Source organism: Streptopelia decaocto (assembly GCF_964273445.1).
Source record: "Streptopelia decaocto genome assembly, chromosome: 7".
NCBI classification, from domain to species: Eukaryota; Metazoa; Chordata; class Aves; order Columbiformes; family Columbidae; genus Streptopelia; species Streptopelia decaocto.
This window is the reverse complement of record NC_138661.1, coordinates 39,286,949-39,310,568: the sequence shown is the minus strand read 5'-3', so window position 1 is coordinate 39,310,568 and position 23,620 is coordinate 39,286,949. Positions and strand designations below refer to the sequence as shown.

Sequence of the window (23,620 nt, the reverse complement as noted above, 5' to 3'; positions counted from 1 at the left end):
TGCATCTTACCGCTTGAGCATAGCTCCTTAGCTAGGACGACTGGATGTAACTCCACTGAATTGCCAAAGCTACAATAACCTGCATTGTCTGAGGAACTACTTTAGGTTGAATAACAAATGTCAAATTTGTTAATTTAAGTTATGCATAAGTCACTGTAAAAAATAATTCCTTGCTCAAATTTCATTGCATTGCATAATATCTAACACATGTTAGTGCAGCAGATTTCTGTACCTGGCACATTTTAGCTTTTCACTATACATTTGGCCCACAATTATAATCAATTTTGCTACGATCAGGTCACTGCTAACACATTACATAAAGTTGGGCTACGTTAATAGTTTGCTGGGTGGCCCTTTACTGGCTCAGCTGCAAAAGTGGCACTGCAGGAACACTCCTTCCTACATGGTCAAAGTTCCAAACGAATGGTGTGGACAACGGCATATCTGAAGTGCTGAGATTTCGACTTTTATACCCTAATCAAATTCAAATTTAGCTCACAGTTTATAAAAATTAATTTAAGATGCTATATTTTATCTTGGTTTTCATAGCAATTTTGATCCTCCTTTCCAAATAGTTGATGATTTTGTGTTTCACTGCACTTTGACAGAAAACAAAGTATTTATTTTGGCTTTAGTATTTGTAATGTGTTAGAATCCCTAAGTAAGAGGATGTTGGGTTTTAAATTTTTTTTAAAAAATTATTTTTAAATTTTAATTTAATTTTAATTTTTAATTTTATATTTATTTTATTTTTTTAATAAATTTTATCTTTTAAAAATGTTTTATAATGTGCTTTACTTCTCCTAGGCTTTGTTTTCCTGTATCCGTATGTTTTTAGCATTTGTCAACACTAGCAAATGCACAAAAAGGTTTTGTGTGGTCTTTTTGGTTGTTGTGTTTTTGGGGTTTTTTAAAAAAATATGGGCTATTTCTCAGGTGATGTAATCTCAGATCTTAGAATTATCCTTAAATCACAGTATCTTTGTATCCACAAGCACTTAGTACCAATACATCATTGATAATTCACATATTTGCACATACTCGGAATTAACTCTTATCTACCCAAAGAAGGCCCAGACAACCCAACTAGTCATGCCTGCCCCATCCTATACAAATTAGTATTTCCTTTTCTTTCCAAGTCTTACTTTAATGTATCAACTATCATTAAATTATTGTGAACACTGAAAAACTCCATTCTTGCACGAAAACAGTAAAAAGAGTCAGTATATAGATACATTTGCTTTCTCATATTTACCTTGTAGTAGATCCTCAGGTGGAGAAACTCCCAGCATATAATGAAAAAATAAAGCAGCACAACGAAGGTAAGGCATGATGCCTTTTTTAACACAATCCCACACGAGCCAGCCTGGAATATCCTGACTAAAGCAACTGTAATACACAAATGAGAAACAGCTGCGGTAGTTCACAGTGCAAAACCTTCTCAGGCTTTCAGATTTTAGCTAGCATTGGCAGAATAGCAGCTGTGGAGGAACAACACTGATATACCCTGAATTCTATGGAACGGCCACCAGGACCTAACTTCTGACTTTCCCTTTGCCTAAGCAATGAGTACTTAGTTTACACAGAAGACTTACATTAAGCCTTCAAAGTATCTCAACTTGTATTTTTCAGAATTATAAAAAATGTATAGCAAATAAATAGCTGTCTATCTCTAGGCAACTCCAGATAACCTGATTTAAACTGCACAATACAGCATGGCACATAGAGCAATCGATTCTTACACCTTTTTTTTTTATTATCAAAAGCCAGCACTTTTTTGAAATAGTGACAGTTTTTAATTTAGTTGGTATTTTGAATGGAATTCAGAAATTTTTAAAAAAGCCAAACATAAATATTCTTCAGCAACAACAAAACCAACAGAATTAAAAAATGAATACCTCATACTTCATTATGGAAGTCACAACAGTGATACTCATTGTTTCAATAAAGCTATGCCAAATCCATTTTTGACAGTGTTCCTGCTTTCTAAAAATTTTAAATTCAGTTAATGTCACATGTGAACAGGACGTTCACACAAATGCTGGACAGGATTTGATGTGGAATAACCTGTGCGGCTGTATTATAACACTGTAGACCACTGCAAAATTATTATGCAGATTGTGCTGCTTAAGCACCAATAGGACAGAGTTAGAAGCCAATGCATACCCAGAAGTTAAAACACTAAAATTTTCAGAGCTGAGTTGCCTGAACTTTGGCATTTAATTCTGTACTTTGGCACCTCAGTACAGTGTGCTGATCTTCCAAAATGCACAGCAACTATGATTCTAAGCTCATGCCTCAGAAAAATCACTCCTATCATTTAAACACCAAATTTTAAATATTTAGAAATTTCAACTTAAAACTTTTAGACAAGTGGGTAGCGTCAGTCCTGAAGAAACATAGCTTTGCAACTTGCCTTGGTGAAGACAAATCACAGTAGGATTTGTAAAGGGTACATTCTCATTTTCTAGCTTGCTTCACACACAGATATAGAATTACTAAAGAGCCTGTAGCTTTACCTATCAAAAAGTCTGAAAAGACAGGCATTAATGCTCAAATAAGCAACTGTATATGGCTTTAAATGTTTCCCCCTTTTATAGTAGAACCAATTGCTGCTTTCTAGCTTCCATCTGTAACGGAGAGACCTAAAAAATACCCCAATCAAATTAAAGAAAAAAATAGCTATTATAGTTAGTGGTTGTGTATCTCTCCACAATGGATATAGGTATTTTGTCATCCTTTGACTAAGAATTTACTCTGCTATCTACAAAAGATACCTATTTTAACTAAAAGTGCTCCTTTCACCAGCCTCCTCTTTTTCAGCGTTCAGGATTATGGGAAGAAAGCACAAGGCATTGTACAAACTCCCCATACAAAATGGATAATTTTTCTTCTGTTTTCTGTGTTATTCAGGTCAATCCCTGTGGACTGCCAGCTCTGCAGGAAAACGCAGTGCTGTAACTGAGCTGCTACTTACCCACTGGTGTACTGGCAAACCTCTCTACAGAAAGCCTGCGCAGAGTGTGCCTCCTCACTGTTTTCATACGATTGAGCAGTAGGGGATTCTGCACACAAAAAGATGAATTCCACTGTAAACGCACTTCATTTGTGACACACTTGTCGGGTTTTTTACATATACTGAGCTCTATTTTTTAAATTGAGTTACGAATATTTCCACTTTATTTCATTTGATTTTTTTGTTGTTTTTAACCTAACAAATGTTCCCCTAAAACTGCATGCTCTAAAGAAGAACCAGGTTTACTTCTTCATTGCTCATCCTCACATAAAAACTGCTTCTTTCCTTCCTTCCTTCCCTTGAACTTGTGAACTTATCATCCTACACTGATTAAGCCATGGGAAGTATTGATTTGGGGGGGAGGAGGGGTGTTTGTTTGTGGTGATTTTTTTGTTTGTTTGTTTTTAAATTCCTATCATGCTGAAGAAAAAGGAAAAGAGTAGCTAGGAAATCTGTATGTTACTGACAGTTTTAATAGTAGTATGAAATAAAAGTTTAATTCTCTCCTATCAGTTTATAGGATTCCATATTTCAGCTCTGGGTATTTAGTAGGATAAATGAATGTTTGTTTCCCAAATCCATACTGTCACTGTAGAGCTGAGAATGCTGCTGCTGGGCAGAGCTTTGCTTCTTCTACAAGGACTGAAAAGGGGAAAGTTACTACTCTCGAATAACTGACTTGATCCAAGTACTGATATACTAATAACTATTTCGTTTTCTTAGGCTTAGCACACAGAAGTGTGCTAATAAAATGCTCTTAAAATGATGTAGTGCTATTTATTTTTTACCAGAAAGCAGTTATTACTACCTAGCACTAAGCGTTATTTATTATGAGGAAGTTTATACCTAGAAGACCCTAGTGGTGTCCAGCCATGATTTTTAAGAAATTGTGTAAAAATGCCAGAATAATCCAACCCAAATACACCTCTACCTGTTGCTGAAGAGACGACGATTTGTGTTATGTGTGCCAGTGTCGTCAGATGGAAGAGGTAGAGGTGGTTATAAGCTGAACTTATTGATGAAGGTTGCAAGTCTACAGCATCCTCCCAGTATAAAGATGGAAATGATAACACAACTCCCACCTACATTGAAAGGGAAGGAGTAAATATTAAAGTGACAGAAATTTGGTAATAACTACATAGGTAAAATAAATCATATTCTCACTATACATTTAAATTTCATTTCTGTAGTCAATTTACACAGGTTCATTTATCTTGCTAGTTTTAATGCACATCGTCCAGCAAAAACTCATTAAAACTATTAAACATTTGTGTCCCTCTAGCATGTAGGAAACTCAGATACAGTTCCATTGTAATTGCCAGTTTCTAGATACACAAAGAAAGCTTGTTCAGTTCCTAGAAAGCCTATTTTCTGGTCTTTGACGTAAGACAACGCATATTGAAAAAAGTCAGAAAAGAGAACAAGTGTTAGAAAGGCAACCAGTGTAAAACACATTTTATTTTGGTGGGTTTGGGGTTTTGTTTGTTTGTTTTAACACTAGAAGAATTGATGATACAGATTTGTATTAAGAGCAGAAAGAATAGGCTAAAAGAGTGAAGAAGGCAAAGTGAACATGAAGGAATCGGAAGGTAAGATGTGACTTCAGACAAAGGAAAAGTGAGGAAAATAAGCTCAGTGGGTGCATTTCTCAGGGGTTTTTTTGAGGTTTGACAGCAAGAGAGGTGGTAAAAAGCTGATTGAGATCGCAAGCATGACAGAGTGAGACAGTAAAGGCTTGAAAGCTAGAAAACCAGCTTAACTAAAAGCAAACCATAGTAGCCATAAGTAATCATTTGCCTGTGCTCATGCATAATTATTTGACCCATGCAAGCGAACAGAATTTGGGACTGTCTACAGGGTAGAGTACAAAAAAAAATCCATGCTCAAAAAATAGAAGTATTAATATGAAGAATAAAATGAACCTGCTTACCAAAATGTGGAACATATCTACTTCTAAGAGGGATGGAGTGTCCTCCACTTTAAAGTTTGGTAGAAGAACTACAAAAGAAAGATATCCATTATGCATTTGATATGTATTTTCTACTTTTGGATTGAACTGCAATATGAGAATCTGATTTTAGACCCTCTATCATTTCTGTGCGTTCATCACAAAAAGTCCAAGTCTAAGTAACTATTTCATTAGCTGCTTATCACTTATTTTACTGATTGTGCATCTGTTTAGCTATTGGCACATGCCCAATCAGGCCACAGTTTTAAAGACTATCTTCAAAATTCTGAGATAAAAAACTTTGATTTATTTCTCCAGCGCTAATAAAGCACAAGGGTGAAGTCCACAAATGTTCTTAGGCTCTGCAACACCAAATGCCTCACAACGCAGCCCAATGCAAAAGCCCGTACCACACCTAAGAACCCTATCGAACAGAAAGCAAGTCAAAGAACAGGATTCACAAAGGCCATCCTGCTAACCTGATCAGTAAGAAATATGGAGGATAGCTACGTGTCTCAAACTAGTTGAGATCAAAATATCTTAAAGTAGACTGCAAGCAGCCTTTTAAAAGTACTAATAACGTAGTGTCTCACAATTAAGAGAGCAGAATACCTGGTTTGTGGCTTTATCCATCTGTTTAACACTCTGAATTTGAGTAATTTTGAACATTACCAGAAATAGATTGCTAATAATCTGTAAATATTCGATATCTGAGCATCTCCAAGCCTAGGTAATCTAGGCTAGAGGATTTTTTGGAGACTCCAGTGATACTGGGCTGGGTTAGCAGAATTATTGATTACCTAATTTTGAGCGATACTCCACGATTTAAGGCAACATAAGATAAACTGAAGTTAGCACTGTTGTCAGTAGTCTAACATTTGCTTTTAGGCTTTATTACTGTGTGTGCCATTTTGCAACAGAAACTTCTGCAGCCTGGAGTGCAGTAAAGGAAAGGAACACCATACCTCCTAGAAGACGAATCAGATGTTTCTGAATCAGGACCTGTGGTGATGTTGTTCTCTGAGCAGCTGCAAACTGCACTAATGCTTTAAGACCACTGTGCTAGAGCACAAGAGAAAATGGTTGGACAAGAAAAAATGAAAGATACAACAGTAAAAAAAGCTGTAAAAAAAAAATTCTACTTCTACAAACAGAAAACATATTAGTAAGTGAATTTAATAAGAACTTCCATGTATAAGTAGAAACATTGTTCTTACAAAATGCTCTTTGTGTTGTCAATCTAAATATTTTGAGAGCTACCTCTCAGCAGAAAATGATCTTGATGTTCAACAGTAAGTTTTTTTTTTTATATATGGGTGTGTATTATATATTTTTTGTTTTGTTTAAAATGTGTTGTATGCCTTACTTGCCCATACCTGTCTGTTTTGTAGAGATCCAAATAAAGGCTTGCCCTCTGTTTCCAAGAGGTTTTCTTAAAAATTAAACAAAGAAAAAAAAAAGTTGTTCTGTTTTACAAGAACCAACACAACATTTATTATGTTAGAATACGCTTAGTCCAAGATTAATTTATTCTTAGTTATATGTACTTCTTTTTAAATATCAACTTTACTTCAATAAGAGAATTCTCTTGAAAAAAATCTAGCTTAAAAGGTACTGAATGTTTCCCAGATAAATGGCTGCAACAAGCTTTTTAAAAACATCTGGTTTTCAGGTCTTGCTAACTAGGGATTTAAAGGAACATCGTTTCACATGAATGATGACATGACATTCTACAGATTTAGGTGTATTTTCAGTTACCCCTATACAATGTTGAAAAATGTCAAGGTATGTTTGCAGGGATGCCATACAGTCATCTTAACCTCAGCTTTGCCCTACTGCATTTGACTGTAGTTCAACAAAAATATCTTGAAAACAAAATTCCTAAGTTGGAGTACAATTCAGCTTTCTTCCCTGAGTGCATTGGTTCTGAAGGGATAATAAAGAGAAAATAAGCCAATAAAAATGAGAAACCAAAATAAATCAATTGAATAAAAAGCTATCAATTAAAATGGTTTTTTTGGTGTGCTTTAGTGCCTTTCAGAGATGAATCAGTACAATTCAAGATCATGGAGGGTTTTTTGGTTGTTTTTGTTGTGGTTTTTTTGTTGTTGTTTGCCTTTTTTTTAACCACTTCTAACAAAAAATGAGTGTTTTACCTTAGCACTTTCATGCTTCAGTTTAACACAGAACATATAGAGTTGCTGAGGAAACATGGGAAAAATCAGATTTGCATTTTTAAGTGTCTGGCTTCAGGCAATAAAAGCAATTCGGATCCCTTGGGTCAATGCTGCTTTGAACCTCCTCTGGGGACTCTACTAATAGAGGCAGTTGAGGTTCCTTATCTAGGCAGCCTCACTATATCCCCATTAAATGGTTTTGTTCTGTTTTTCTACAAGGTATTCGCCTAACAATTTCAGCACACAAAGGACCATATTTCTTCTACGATTACTGTGATAATTCTTTGAGAATAGAGACAAAATAAATAACAAGAGAGGGAGTACTATTTCATAGCTTTTAGATATTTAGCTGTGCAAGAGATGCCTGCAGGTCAATGACCTTTGGCAGCCTGAACTAGATGATCTTTCAAGGTCCATTCCAATCCCTAACATTCTGTGATTCTGTGATTCTGTTACAATTAGCAACGTGGAACCTGATCACTCCCTGCTCTCTCAGATTAACCTCAATGTTTGCATGCCATACCTTATTTTCTAAACTACCGCCTATCATAAACATACTGTTATTTATATTGGATTATAGATACTCATTCTATTGTTATATATGTAATTACACATATTAATACATTATTATACTATTGCCTATTGTTCTTATCTAAGTAGAACTATTATTATTATTATTTTCATTTCTACAATCAGATTGTATAAAATGATACAATCAAACAATTGTAAGATTTTCAAGTCATGAGAAGGAATAAACTCAAATTACGTTTTACCTATACACTGGATAGTAAAAGCACACGTGCTCCAGGTCATCATAGGAATCCGGTAATCAGCTTCATTTGGAGCAACTTTTAGCCCAACTCTATAAATGGTGGTGGCAAACAGAATAAGCATCTCCTTGATACTGTTTGAGTATTTGGCTCTGCAAAAGAAAGCCAAGAGAATTTCAGTCTGAATTATTAATAGTGCTTATTACTTACCAGTCAATAAATCAATCGCTAACAAAGTCTAAGTTATTTATGAAAGAATTATTTAATACAAAGGCCCTTTGTCTGTACAGAGGAGAAAAAAATGTCTAGTTTCCAGTACCTTGATATAGCAGGCTCTAAAAATGGAGAGATTAAGAGCTGTCAGGCTGGAAGCAGTTTATTTCTGTATACTATATTATAATTTGCGTTTAAAAAAATGCAAACATCTACATCAAAAGAAAATACAATGAATAAAAACAAAGGTTGAGTAAGCAAGTGTACTTGTATGTGCTGGAGCTGAAAATATAGCTCTCTCATAAAAATGGGAAGGAAGGACGGAAGGACGGGAAAGCAAGAAAGAAAAGATGGGAAGAAAGAAATTTCAAATGTGTTTTAAACCACATTTTTAGCATTTAAGCTCCTTTCAACTGACATTGGGTTAGTTCATGTAAATGCAGTAATAAGCAGAAAAGTGCCTAGGGAAGGGCATACGTTCAGAACTTTTTAAGAGAAATATAAAACATTTACATTAATTTTCCAAATCTCTATAGCCAAAACAATTGTAGCATGAAGTCTGGGGTTTAGCCAGGCTTGTATTTAAACACCACATTGTTTAAGTGCAAACTTTATCTCTCCCATGGGGATGAGTTATCAAGAAAGAATTTGATTCAAGTTTCTGATGACCTTTTTACAAATAGCAGATATAGATATATATGTAAGAACTTTGCATAACTATTATTTCAGTCAGAAATAGAGTACTTGTAGTGTGATCTAAAACGAAGACAGATAGGTGAGCACACTTGAAAAGCATCTATCAACTATTCATCCAATTTCAGTGGGAGAGAGCTTTTGCCACTGGAATAGAAGTAGACAACACAGCCCTATTCCTTTGAATGATCTGTATTACATTATTGCATCCAAATCCCAGTGAAATTTATCCCTGAAAGAGCCCTATAGCAGGAAAAATGAAGGCAGACAGACATTACACAACTTGCCTAGAGGCACAGGAAGGGACCAAAATCACAAGAATTGTGGATTCTAGACCCCTAGTTCTATACCAAGAACATAACAACTATCAGACTGGATTTGACCAAGATGTCCATGTACCTCTGTATAGGTATGATATTCAGTGAATGCTTAAGACAAAGTAAGCCCATATCTGGACCAAACAAGTCATATGCCTTTCCTACAATACAAAGCCTGAAGCACACCTAGGTTATTTTAGGGCAATTTAACATAATATAGAGAGCACTTCCAGTAACACTTACGAGGACTGAACTCCAAAACTAAGGATGGAATTGAATTCCAAAGCAGAGTTCCCCATTCCCTTGTTGGTGAAAGCTGGAAGATTTTGTTTCTCTCCTTTCAGAAAAAGAAATGAGATCCACATTAAAAAACAAAGAAGCTGGTAAAGTTTTTACAGCAGTGTAACACAAGTGAGACTTCTTTTTACTTTAAATTGGTTTGAAAATAATTGTATACGACCTCACCAGCCAGACTGTCTTCTAACCCTCCTCCTTAAGTAACACTTTCTTCTATTCCCGGAAATATGAGGATTAAAAGTAGTGCTTTGCTGGTGAGGAAAAAGACCTTTCCTGCATTATAAGAGTGCAAGGAATATGTTAATTCTCTGTACCTTCTACTTTCTAAACACTCATATGTGTTTTTATTTCAGCCCTTTTGATTTAATTTTTCTTTTTTTTACTACATCACAGTTAAAAGTTTAATTAACTCCGTTATTTAAACTATCCTCTCCAAGCATACATAGTTTTCTTCTACAAGGAAGATGAGCTGTCATATGCAGGGACAGGAGTTGGACTCGATGATCCTTATGAGTCCCTTCCAACTCAGGACATTCTATGATTCTATGGTTTAACAGAAACCAGAAAATCAGTGAGGGTAGTTTGAAATCAAGACATCAGCTCAGACAGGGCCATGACTTTATCCCCACCTTTATTTGGTACTGTCTTGATTGACAGCAAAATGTATTATTTATTTGCAATTTTCTGTTGGTATTAGTTAAAACATGTACTGTCATGTTAGATACCCCACAGAATAGCTTCAAAATTAAGATAACAAACCTTTAGCATTTTTCACACTGTAGCCTGATATTCTGGCTATAATAATCTCCAGCCACCTAGCCAGGGAAAGAATCTGAGCTACTGCCTCTGCATCCTCACTAGGAACAGAAACAGAAAGCAGGTTTTACTTTAACACTCAAAGAATCACATTATTTTTAAAAACAGAGGACACATTTTGATCCAAACACAATAACTCAGTATTTGCACAGTTCGGCTGGCTTTGTAAATTTTGAGCAAACAGTACAAAATGAAGTGTTAGGCTCAATACCAGTCTAGGTACCTTCTCATTTGAGATTAGCTCTGAAAACAACACATCCAAAAATGCTTTTAAAAAAAAAAAAATATATATATATATATATTACCAAAAGCAGAATATTTGGCTGAACAATCAATAAGGAGATATGGCACTCTTTTATACAGACAGGGAAGGTCAGTCCAAGTTTTCCTTTCAAAAATTTGAAAAGTCAGCCTCCCCTGAAGTAATTTTTACTTTTTAATTATTATTATTATTTTAAATTAAAGGCTATGAAATCTGTTAATTCACCTGTTTATTTTTTGAGCCTGCAATGGAACAATAGGAATCACAGTATTACAGAGAGATTTGCAAAGCGGACAAAGATACTCTCCATTCTCCAAGTCAAATATCTGTTCAACATGCAGACGTTGTCTGAAGTTCAGCTGCATGGCTTCAAAGTACCTACAACATTGGAAAGAATTTTACTAGAAAATGGAATGTCTCAAATGTAACATGAAAACAAATGCTCAGTTAATTGAAAGTGTTATCTAGCAAGTACCTATCCAAGCCAACAAACAGTTTCCTTTGATTTATAACTCTTTCACATGCTCGGACACGAAGGTAAAATAAAATGTTTGAGCACATACAAGAACTCAGGCAAAAACAGCAGCAACTTTTGAGATCCTTTTCAATTTCATTAACATTTTTACAGACAAGCAGTGCTTACACTTTCTACTCTTCTCTCAAAAAAATCTTCAAAACAATGAAACATTCTATTTAATATCTCTCATATGCAACTTATTACTGTAAGTTTAAAAGAGGGATGGTACATAATTTCATTTATTTTTAGAAAAAACTACCAGTAACAATTCATGAATGAATTATCAGGCACCCATGGCAATGACTGAGCCTCAGGACTAGACAATTAAACTGTAGCCTTCTTTTAACAGGAAGAGACGATAATTTATATTACAATATCACACTTGAGCTATTTTAATCTCAGAAGGAAACTGAGAAATAACCATGGTCTTTTTGTGGGTTTCATAATAATTCTGCCCCTTCAGTGGATGCAGTAAGCCTTGAGATTTTATTATTGTCTCAGTGGTATTATTAGGAACAAAAAGATCCAACATTCAAATCTTCTTGCCTGGATACAAGCAACTAAATTCAGTACTAATGTTTGGACTGGCTATGTAGGATCTTAAAGACAAGTATGAAACCATCTACCTTCCACACTAATATCATAACTAAATATTTTTTTGCTTTAACTCATGTATCTTAAAGGAAAAAATCAAATCCCATTTATGTAATAAGAGAAGGGTGAGGGCATCTGCAGAAGTTCTAATGATTACAGAATACTTAGGAAAGTATTCTGTTACAATCAACAAAAAACATACATTTATTTTCCCACGATCAAAAAAACATGGTTTTGCAAACAACTCTTCTTCCTCATACATGGCAACTACAATATATACAAATATCCCATTCATTTGAATTGGTACTGTTTTGTAGAGTATTTTGCAGTACTTTTACGCTGCACAGATACTCTAGAAAGACAAAGCAGACATCATTTGGAGGAATATTAGTAAGTTAGAATGTCTGTTATGTAATAAATAAGACTATACTCAAACCTTCTGTGCCATCCCGCATGAGAATAGCCTGTTGTCCATTTTAATCCCATTTACCCACACAGCAAGGCACCTTTTCTTAAAAAGAGCAAGAGAACTGAGCTCCAATGTTGCACTACTTAGATCTACATAGATGTAGATGGATCTGCCAAAGCGGATGTATTATACTCAAGGAACATACTTTTGTATCATTTTAAGGGTGTGCAGCTAGTTATTTTTTTATTGATGTTTTATTGTAAAAAATATATATACATATAGAAAAATAAATGATAAGCACTAGGAGTTTAGTCAGATTTTTTTTAAGTTAAATGGCACAAGTACAAACAACAAACCTCAAGAGATTTTTTAGATTGCACAACAATATAAAGTAGCTTGCAATTTCATGACCCAGTTCTTTTTATCTGTTGGTAATACTTCGGTGGAATTATTTCTACTACTATTTCACAGTATTTATCTTGTTTAGATTTGCCAGACCTATGTGGAGTCAAATGCGGAGAACTTTGCTCTCTGTCATCCTGCAAATGTAGCTGCAACCAGGATCCCTATATTTTGCAAGCTAAGTAGCTTGGTCTTTTAATATTTCAGGCTGCATTCTAAACCAACGTACTTTGTCTAAATTGTGGGATCTCCCCCAAACAAAAGAAATGTAGTAAAGTTTTTAAGCACTGTGTCAGTTCTTCCCTCTTACTTTTCATTGGGAGTTTGTTCACTGACAGGGGAGATGTGGGGACTGGGGATGAAACATTAGTAGATTTAACCATTCATATTCTGTTCTAAATGCCAGATTCTCATCTATAGAGTCACTGGAATAAGTCAGCTTCATCCTTTAAGTACTGACCTGGTGACAGATTTCAGAGTCAAAGTACTGTTGCCACAGAACACTCACCTGGAAGATTCTTACTGGTTCTCACTGAATTGCCAAAACAAGCCCTAGTAGATAGGTTTCTTATTCTTGATCAATCTTACCCCATTGGTTTTATTTACATAAATAGGAACTCCTTAGAGATTCTGCTCTGAGTCATAGAAGGCACTAAAAACTTCTGATGATGGTTTTCTTCATCAAGTCAAAACTCCTCATGCCATATTTCATTCTTAGGCAAGTATAGATTTGTCTCCTTAACTAAATATCCACTTACTGTACTGTGTTTTCAGCGTGCACTTTGATGTTTTTGAAACAGATGAATCAAAAAACAAAACCACAGCAAAAACCACATTAAAAGTCTGCAAAGACATCCTTACTTCTGCCAACAGGCTGCGTGCATCACGTGCCCACAGCTGCCTGTGTGGGTCCCACAAGGTAAGTCAGGATGCATGAAGAGAGGATCTAGTGTATCTAGAAAGATAAGGCAGAAAGAAATTACTGAAAGAGCAATAACGTAACTTCCCATCAGTATGAAGAGAAACAAACAACAGTATATAGAGAACACAAGCCTTCAGATTTTTTTTTCCACAGTTTGTACAATCACATTAAAATCCCATTTGACTGGCTTTTCCAGACCAATACTCCAACTAGGTAATCACAAGACAGAGCCCACTTACACTAGTGATGGTTTTATACTAATTATGAAGAAAGATACAACAAAATCTAAAAGCAACAGTAACTTCCTTAAATATGGAAAAAAAGAAGAAAAGGGTTCCTCAGGACTGGAATAGCTCTGAGGTTGGTTTTATTATCACTGAAGTTTTTATTGTGCTAATTATTGTATTTTTAAATGAAAGAAGATGAAACAGCTAAGGACAAGAAAGATTAGGCATTTCTCCAACTAATCCTACGTATTTTCCAACCACTGACAGAAACAGCCTTGCTGAATAATGTAGTCAAGTCTCTCTTTCACTAATCTTGCATAATTCCTAACAGCAAAAACATATGAGAATGTAATGGTGTCTTTGTGTTGCATATGCACTCAAAGTGGGATTCCATTTTCTCCTTAAGGGTATCTAAATAATACAGAACAACAGCAGTCCTCCAAACCTCAACTAGTAGACTGTTCATGATTTTGAACAGATACATCTGAATTTGAGATGGGGGTAAAAAAAAAAAGGAGGACACCCCCCCCCACCCCCGCCAACAAAAAACCCTAGCACCCAAATTGCACTGCAAATATAATTCTATCTGACAGCAGCTGAAGCTGCTCTAAATCAAATGGAGACTGAATTAAGAAAGTGAACTTTGGTAAAACACTAATTTGCCAATATCTGCACTTGTGCTGTGGGAACAAGCATTTTTCCACTTCTTCAGATCTTCAAGGAAAAAAGCCATGACAGGTCTACTTCTCACTGATGAGCTGTAGAGAACGATGCAGCAGAGAGTAAGTCTATAAATAATATCCAGAAGTGTCTTTAGGAAAAGGATCTTCATTTCCTTCTTTTTTTAATTATTTCAATAGCCCAACATGTCACTGCAGAAAGCTTAAAAGTGTATCTGACTACAAAGCACGCGATTTAATTTGTACTTCAGAAGAGAATTAAAAAAAAAGTATGCAATTAGTACATGGCCTAGATAAAATTTCTATACAGCTGGTTCTCAAAATTGCCATTATCAGTAGTTCACTGTTTAACACAGGGGTGTAATTTTAGAACTGTAGGAGTAGTTACATTTAGACAGTCCTAAAACTAAACAGTCCTAAAATTACATTCAGCCCTTTGAAGGCAACCGCGAGGCTGATGTGGTCCCCGGGGGAAATGAATTTGACACCCCTGGTTTAAAAGAAAAATGGATCAAATGGGATTCTGTAGGAGCCTGTCCTGGGTCTAGGACTATTCAGCATTTGTTAATGACCCAGAGGAGCAAACATAAAACATCTTTTTAAGTGAAACAATTTGGTAAAGGTTTGCAAGTGGGACAGAGAACAGGGTAATAACCTGGAGAAATACGAAACAATGCTGAGCTCCCCTTTGCTTTAGAATTCTATTTGATAACATTCAAGAGTTTATCTCTAAACTAAAGCAGGAATAATGAACTGCATAAAACCAAAATTTAAAGCTATTTGCTAGACAGTAGTGTCATTAAAAAAAGGACATGGGGTTCATTTTGCTTTACGAGCTGACCACGAATCAACACCACCCTGTTATAATACAGAAAAAAAAAAGAACATTTTCAAACATCAGCGGGAATTTAAACTTCCTTGCCATGAAAAGGCAACAAACTAGAAGACCTCTTGAGCGCACTTACAGATATCCAATTTTATTATCTTTCAACACTACATCCTTATTCCTTATATATTAATTAGCCTGAATAAGCAGGATTTGAAAAAATTATTGACTCAGCTTTATAAGATGATATGGGCAGATACATAGAGAATGCATATTAGTTAATAAATATTTATCAGATCACAGTATTTAAATTTTTATCTGTGTTAAAATAAATATAATTCAATTTACAGGGAAAAAAAATCACTTTTAACTTTTAATTGTTATTTAATATTATAGCATACTTGAATCAAACTACTAGTTTTATGATGAGATGCATATCCACCTTGGGGTGATTGCACCTAAACAACATTTGCCTATGCTGTGTATCAAGTAGGACAGAGCCAAAAAGTCTAATAAACATGAAAATAAATTAGCTTACTTTCTCCTTACCCACAAAACCAGTTATCCTGCTCAAAGAATTAGGGTGGCTTACTGAAGTCCTTACTTCACAAATCCACTTTTGACATTTCTTACCGCTTTATAGCCTATTTTTTATATTGTCTTATTATCATCCAACATACTTCTAGGCAACAAGGCTGGACGGAATACTGAAATTTTTCGCACTTTCTCATTTCACTTCTGTTTTTTTAGTTTGTTTTTTGGTTTGGCTTGGTTTTTTTTAGACAAATACTTGTTTGCCTGTCTTAGCCTTCTGAGGTCTCAAGTATCTTCCACACCTTTTAAAAAATAACTAAAGATTATACTGGAGACAATGGTTCTGAGAGTATTTTCAGCATTACTGTAATAAATGCCAAGGTGATACAGTGCAGTTACCTAGATAATGTTTCAACTTTTCTTATTCTGGACTGCATTTCTCTCTTGTAAAAATTAACAGCCATCAAGTATCTGATAATGAATTATTAATAATTTTCTTTCTCAAAAAGAGAACAAAAAAGTCAGTGAGTATTTAAGTTTTTCCCTTTCCCTTCTAATTATTTTCTTTCCCTTAAGTAACTGACCAAAATCTTTCTCATGTTTAATCAACTATTACTTAAAAGGAAATTCTAGTTAGTCTCGTATTTCCTGCTACCAATATGCTATCATGCAACTCTAACTCTTGTGTTTGTATTATTGTCTTGTATTCATTTTTTTTCATTCATCAAATCCTCCATTCATATGATCCTTGCTTACACTTCTCTACTTTTTTAGGTTGCTTTTTTTATTACTTCCTGGACATTGAAACAAAACCAAAACAAAGCAAAACTATCCTCCAGCTGCTGTCTTGGCCTCTGATAATGTTCATATATTTCCTCTATATTGAGGAAGTTTGCTGCTGTACTTACATAAAAAGCAACTGTTAATATTCTCGGCTTTTTTCCAAAGTGACCACTCCTACCAAATCTCTGAGTTTTATAAAATCTTCTTGTGAGAATAATTAAAGCACTTTCTGACTTCCCAGGGACAAATAAAAATCTTCGTACGCTTCTCATTTAAGTTTTAAAGCAAGGATTTTAGAACTATTTTTAAATTCTCACTTTATTTTTATTAAGTGTAAGCCATTTAACAATCTGACTGAATACAGAGATTAATTAGGTTAAAAGGATATGAGCTCTAGATACAGAACTGCTTGTAGTCTAAAAGAAGAAAAATCACATACCCCCTGAGTGTTCAAGAATTCTGCTCCTGTTCTGAGTTAAGGCCGTTGATTTCTGGACACAGGCAGATAATACCATGGCAGCACTTTCCAATTTTACTTCCTGCTCCTCCTGACAAAGAATACAGGTCAGAACTTCTTTCTCAGCAACAGACGGACCTCGTTTGGGACCCAAAGCAATTTTGGAGTAATCAATTGCTGAAGATATGCTGTAAGAGCATGACACAGATATAAAATAATCAGATGGCTTTTTCTACACAAACTTATTATTCTCGGCATCTAAAAATGTCATATGTTGGTAACACTTCTTGTTTTATACCAAACCGCTTTAAAAAATCCAAATTATGACCAAACAATGAAGAAACACCTCAGCCCTCACTAAAAGGCAGTATTCTTTAAAACTAAGAAGTGGAAGCCAGCTAACATAGAATAACACAATAAACGGACTCAGACAATAGGAAGTTCAGGAAGCTGTATTCAATGTAGATTGGATGAAATATATTTTAATTTAACAGAAATGTTAAAATGGTTTCTCATTCCTGGAAGAAACATACTGACAATGGATACTACTACCTTAATTCAATGTTTTGCGACACAATAAGCTTCCATATATTTTTTTAAAATATTCCAGAGTTCAACAATGATTCATAGAACACAATTCATTAAAGATCAAAGCACACAGAAGTGATTTGTATCTAGCAGATATCTCTATTTTCTCAACTAGTTTTGTGCAGCATGAATTAGATCAAAATCATGAGTTTTATTAGGTATACTACATTGTTGAAGCACCTCAAGAATAGAGCAATCCATACCAACAAAATTATAACCAATATAAACCACACATCTTCAGTAGGAAATTAGATTTTGAAAACTAAGAAACAGAAATAGCAGCTACTTGAGCTACAAGAAGCAGATTTTCTTCATTACACTTAACCTCAAGGCATACTGGCTTTCAGATTCTTTCCTAACTAAACACTTTCATATAAGGTAGACAGTCATCTCCAAAATTTCAGTGTTGTAAACTGAACAGCTTTCTAATGCCATTTTTTCAAATGTTAAGCAACGTACGTATCCACCATTTGAAGAAATAATTTTGTTGTCGTTTATCTTATGCCATTTACAAAGTTGAGTCTACTGTTCTTACATCAGCACATACATGCTCATTTACATATAATTCTGTAACAGGTTGTGACTTTAAGTAAATGGAGACGTGTTTGCTGACTAGGATGCCACAATCTCTCCCTTGAACATACTCTCAAAATTTTAATGTAGCAGAATGAACTTATGTAGCAGGTAATTAACTCTTCCCACCAGAACTCTGGATGTCTGGTTTTTCTTACCTTTCTTCCTCCATAACAGCATCTTCTTTCCCCTGTGCCTCCAGTGTGTTTTCATACAGGAGCTTATGGGTTTCAATGAAATTCCTCTGCAGTGCAGACATCTGCGCCATTATCTTCTGACGGTGCAATCTGGCTGCTTCGGCCTTTCTCTTCCGTTCAGCTTTCTCTTTATCTTGAGTGCTCTGTGTCTTACAATAAAAAAGAAGAAAGAAATCACAGGCAACAAAGAACATTAAAAAAATAGACAAGAATCTTGACCCAACTATGCACATTCTAACCAGTGACACAAAATTTCTTAACTGACAACACTTTAATGATAAAAAAAAGTTAACTGCTATCTGAAAAATGTAAAACTAAAATCTTAAACATTGACGAGGTTCATTAACCTAGTCATAAGATTTTGAGGGGTCCACAAAAGCTCACTAGTACAATCCTTTGCCCAAAGACATGTTCAATAACACCTGATCCATTTTAATTAGGTTCTTGTCTGTTCTTAAGAAACTTCAGAGAGGTGAACATCGCAACCCTTCTCCAGCATTTTGTTACTCCCCCATAAGCAAAACCCCTACTGAGTCTTCTGTATCTCCCCCACAGGAATTTACAAAAATTTTATCTCAAACTATCTATGAATGACACAGCAAACAGATTGTTCCTACATTTTTGTAGCAGTATTTATGCATCTGAGGACTGTGTTTTGCCCTATTTTTCTTTCTTGTAGGTCAGAAAACTATTCTTCCAGTATTTCCTCACCTGTCATGTTTTCAAAAACTATAATAAAAGTATTTATATGCTTTGGAAATGTAGAATTCAAAAAACATGGACAGACAATTAAAATATATAGAACCTAATTCCTCTTATTCAATTACTTAAGGCACAAATTCAACATGATACACATTGTTTTCATTCATGATACCATTACTTTTTGATGAAATGAAACACCACCACACTTGTTCCCCTATCCTACCTGACATCATATGACATTCTTCTCAAAAAAGAAACACAGCATATGCTGTGATAAGTTTAGAGCTCTGCATACAATGAGTAGTCAATAGATTGTTTGGCAACGAGCTGTTGCTAAACAGAAAGTGTAAGAGCAAACTGGTGTCCTTAAACACTGCAGTTAATTGGATTCTTCTTTCCTATTTAACTGCCAATTTAAAATGAATCAAAACCAATGTGCAGGGTGGGGGGAACACAAATCACACACACTTGTGGGACTGCTGTGGTAATCTCTGAAACTCCATTTCACTGTGTCATTTGACCATTGGATTCAAAAGTTTTGAGGGAAGAGGGTAGAGACTGATACACAGACAGAATAATCACCTAAGCGTGATGTCTTTATAAAATCAACGTAAAGCAGATTAACCTCTTGGTAGGTCACGTAATTCACAAGACATCATTTTAAGTGGATTTGTATTTCTAATTATTGCACAATGACAACATAATAGAAAAGGTGATAAAATCATAAAGATAAGAAATGGAGAAATGAACACAAATGAGTTTTTCATCCTCTTCAGCGGTTTCACTTAACTTGGAAGTACAAACAAAAGCACATTAGCTGGTGATAATTCCATGAAACATGCTTAGCATAAGTTTCATTTATTAAAAATATTAATCTTGGAATGTAAATCCTATTTGCAGGCAATATATAATAAATTAATATTTTAAAATTTATCATTCTAGGTAACAATTTTAGGCACTTTTTGGAAAATAGGCATTCAAAACATTGGATACAAGGCTTCCACTGAACACTTTTTTCATTATTACCTCATCAACTTTTGTAGCTTCTGAGCCTGATGTAGCTGCTACGGTTGTCAAACTAGATTTTTCTCTCAGTCTTTTCACTGTGTCAAACATCTAGGAATAGAGACTTAGATGTTAAAAATAAAATGCAACTTGCTTCTTATTACAATATAAACAGGATTAAAGCTCTGGATTTTTAGTTTCACGTTATTTTCAGATTTTCAAATGCATGAAACAAACTGTCATACTCCTAAATATTAAAAACATCTAACTGAGCCCATATGTGCACTCCTGTAACACCATAGTGTCTGTATCCTAAACCTGACAAGCACTACTCAGCATGAAGGAAAGGAAAATTCTTCCAAATTTTCCAGCCTTCCAGCACTAATACTGCTAAACAGCTAAAGCATCTGTATGTCAGAAGAATGGACAGAGACGGCTAGCTTATTTCAAGTAGGTGAGATGTGGATCATCCCATGGAAATAGACTGCAGTCATTAAAATCTTGCAAAAAACTACACATAAGGAACAGAAAGCTTTCTAGCATATGCCCAAATAGTTAAAACTGAGCCTTCAATTTTCATTTACTACTTTCCCCAGGTATCTTTACTTTAATAAGCATCTTGAAGTTTTGATATTAAATATTCTACATTCACTATATATATCACTAAAAAAGTTAAAATATACTTTTTACAGTCCATTTTTACTTTTGTCCTTATAATTTTAGAAGAATAACTTCTCAAAAAAAAAAAAAAATCTTTCAAACATGCCTCCCTAATGTACCAGGACAGTCCAATTTTAGTAGCTTAGGATAATTTTGAAACCCTCCTATGGATTCTTACTCTCGTTTTCAAGAGCAGTGCCTTCTATGTTTGCCACCTAAAACAAGAAGCCACTTAAGACAAGAAGCCCAAAATGGAACAGGACAGTCATACTCCTGCTAAGCAGAAGTAGCAGCCTACTACATTAGAAGCGCTGTCCCAGCTCTAGAACTTTATCCCATTTATTACTGGGAAAAGGCAGGGAGCTGGATGGAAAAATTCCACAGGTCAAACACACAATGTGGCCATAAGTCAGATATGTATGACTCAAGTCTTAATACAAGCAGTCTAAAATGCTTTCCCAATTAATAAACTTTTACTTACCACTTGCTGTTATTTTGCAACAAAAATATGAGGAATAAAGTTTACGTACAAAAATGTCATTACCTATGCAAAAATTGACCCAATACTTGAAAGTAGCAATATCAAGTACACAGTATTTGAGAAATCTCATCTTGTCTGGGGGGGGAAAAATACGTTCCAACAGATTAAGCTTCTCAAGAAATCACTGCAGCTGTAAAAACTGGATTTTATATAGGAATCATAACATCTTTCACAAGAGCTTTCTAAATTACTGAAATCAGTTCATACACATGTCTCCCTTGTGTACCTGCAGTATCCAACTGACTGTGTCCTTCTGTGCCTCTAACTGAGGAACTCTCTTTAATTTTTCCAGAAGTGTTAACACGCTCACCGCATTCAAGGCTGAGCTTCCCATTCCTTTACAAAGGACAGAAAAACAGAAAAGCATGGGTTTCCAGCGAAAAAAACCCTTCAACATATTAATGTATTTACAACCACAGACATGCCTTAAAATATTGCTAATAATGTAATACACATATATGAATACAACCTGTGTTATTACATTTCTGTTTTAATTTAATTTGTTTATTCCAGTTAAATGTAGTATAATCTTTCCTTATAGATCAATAATTTTTGCTGCTTCCAAGAGCAGAACTACAGACAAAACAATAGCTGCCTTTCACTTCAAGGAGAAGCAGTAAAGGTCTTATAGCTTACATAAGTTTGCTAACAGCTCAGCGCACAGAAGTTTATTTCTATCACAAAAACTGTTATAGTTACAGTAATTATCGTTGCCATAGTAAAAGACTTTAACATGCAGGTAAATCAATAATTGTACAGTTCGGGAGTACAAAAGATGGAGATAATTCACTTTAATCCAATGTCATTTTTCAAGGAGTTCTTAGTTTCCATTTCAATAATGTTCTTGTGAATGAAGAACCATTTTCACTTAACAAACGCCAGTATTACTTTTCCATTCCTTTCCCAGGAAGAGAAGCACATCTCCTCTTCAACACTTCGGTCAATAGGGAACAAAGGAAGCTTGTCCAAACATAGCTTCTTGATTATTTTAAATTAAATACATAAATAAATGAATATTTAAGCAGGTTTTAATTCTATAGCAAAAAGTGAATCCTTTCTGACTAATATCACTGAATACTTCATTCAAATTTATTTCTGTCTTTACTCTGCCCTTTTAAAGAAAATGAAACATACGTGTTGCTTTGTGATAAAAATCAAAGGTTACTTCTTCTTCTGGAGACTTCTGTAACTGCTGCTTCTCTTCTAGTAACCCTAAAGAAAGGAGGTGAAGCACCTAAAAAAGAGAAAAATATTACATTTCATTCACTGTTAGAGGTCTGGAAAACCAGCATATAAAATAAGGATGCTTAAATATAGTTCTGTAATATGCTGATTATATCCATGATAAAACACAGAAACGAGAAAAAGTGTAGAGATCATACATGGAAAGTGAAATAACAATGCACAATATCATTTTCCTGCATATTACTTGTACTAAAATTAATCAACTTGTATGCACTTGCCATCAAGATATGAATCCTGTCATTTTGCTGATACAAATCTATGAATATTTGGTTAATTCCATAATCCAAAGATTAGCAGGTAAGGCAAGGCAACTAAATCTATGCACTCTAATTAAAAAAACTTATTAATTCAACTAGTCTGAAAATTCAGGTCTTAATCCTATAAATATTAAAACAAACAAACAAACAAAATCAAACATACACAACAAACCCACACAACACTTCAAAAATGTCAGCATTTCCTTTTTTTTTTAAAGCATAAAGTCACTGTGGTAAAATGAAATGTTTAAATACTTACAAAATCGTACTATTTCATGACTGAGGCCCCAAAGATATTTACATATTTGGAGACTTTGCAGCTTACAAGATGAAGCAACTCCAATTTCTTTGGGATGATCAAACGGTTATTTATTTGCACATGAAGTTTCAAGAAAAAGATGAGGTAAGGAGAATTACATACTGAAACAGCTTCAGTGATGAGGCAACAGAGAGAGGAAAGTAAAATAGAAAACTGAAGGATATTCCCAATTTAATACTAATATGTTTTGTTTTTCTATTTTACAGTGGAGATAAGTAATTAGAAATATTTTCTTTGTTGGTAAGATTTACAAAAACAGGTTTGGGGACAAAAAGTAAATTCTAATCATTCAAAATTAATCATTGCACATTTTGATGTTATGATAAGCAGTTAACACAGTCAACACGTGAATGACCATAGGAAGAGGAGCAAAGCAAACCATACCATTTGGATCATAGCTTCAGTCCACAAGTGGGTTTCCAGTTCTACTGCTCTCTGAAGAATGGTCCGCAGTATGTGCATCATAACATCACAGTTGAGAATCCTCACCACATTGCTGAAAGCAGGACTGAAGTCTGGAGGAGGAGGTGGTGGCAGTGCTAGAAAACAGACATATGCAACTATATTAACAAACTAGCATCTCAAAGATTGCAGGCAAAAAGTAGTGACCACAAATATACTAATTCCAGTGAAAGAACAACTAGACCTTTAAATTAATAAAACCATGCTCAAA

The 23,620-nt window shown here is 34.8% G+C and overlaps 1 protein-coding gene across 2 annotated transcripts in view; it reads right to left on the bottom strand.

Moving 5' to 3' along the window:
* Positions 1–23,620, bottom strand: part of UBR1 (ubiquitin protein ligase E3 component n-recognin 1) — a 124,825-nt gene that overhangs the window by 7,157 nt on the left and 94,048 nt on the right. For both annotated transcript variants that reach the window (XM_082057762.1, XM_082057761.1), the window contains exons 25-41: positions 23,332–23,486; positions 22,261–22,360; positions 21,353–21,462; positions 19,947–20,036; positions 18,180–18,367; positions 16,843–17,048; positions 13,293–13,386; positions 10,735–10,887; positions 10,191–10,288; positions 9,378–9,471; positions 7,915–8,063; positions 6,341–6,396; positions 5,930–6,026; positions 4,947–5,014; positions 3,948–4,098; positions 2,978–3,065; positions 1,256–1,389 (exon numbers count right to left, since the gene is read on the bottom strand). In XM_082057762.1, coding sequence (XP_081913888.1) covers positions 1,256–1,389; positions 2,978–3,065; positions 3,948–4,098; positions 4,947–5,014; positions 5,930–6,026; positions 6,341–6,396; positions 7,915–8,063; positions 9,378–9,471; positions 10,191–10,288; positions 10,735–10,887; positions 13,293–13,386; positions 16,843–17,048; positions 18,180–18,367; positions 19,947–20,036; positions 21,353–21,462; positions 22,261–22,360; positions 23,332–23,486 — 2,031 coding nt within the window. The remainder of the gene's footprint in view (positions 1–1,255; positions 1,390–2,977; positions 3,066–3,947; positions 4,099–4,946; positions 5,015–5,929; positions 6,027–6,340; positions 6,397–7,914; positions 8,064–9,377; positions 9,472–10,190; positions 10,289–10,734; positions 10,888–13,292; positions 13,387–16,842; positions 17,049–18,179; positions 18,368–19,946; positions 20,037–21,352; positions 21,463–22,260; positions 22,361–23,331; positions 23,487–23,620) is intronic.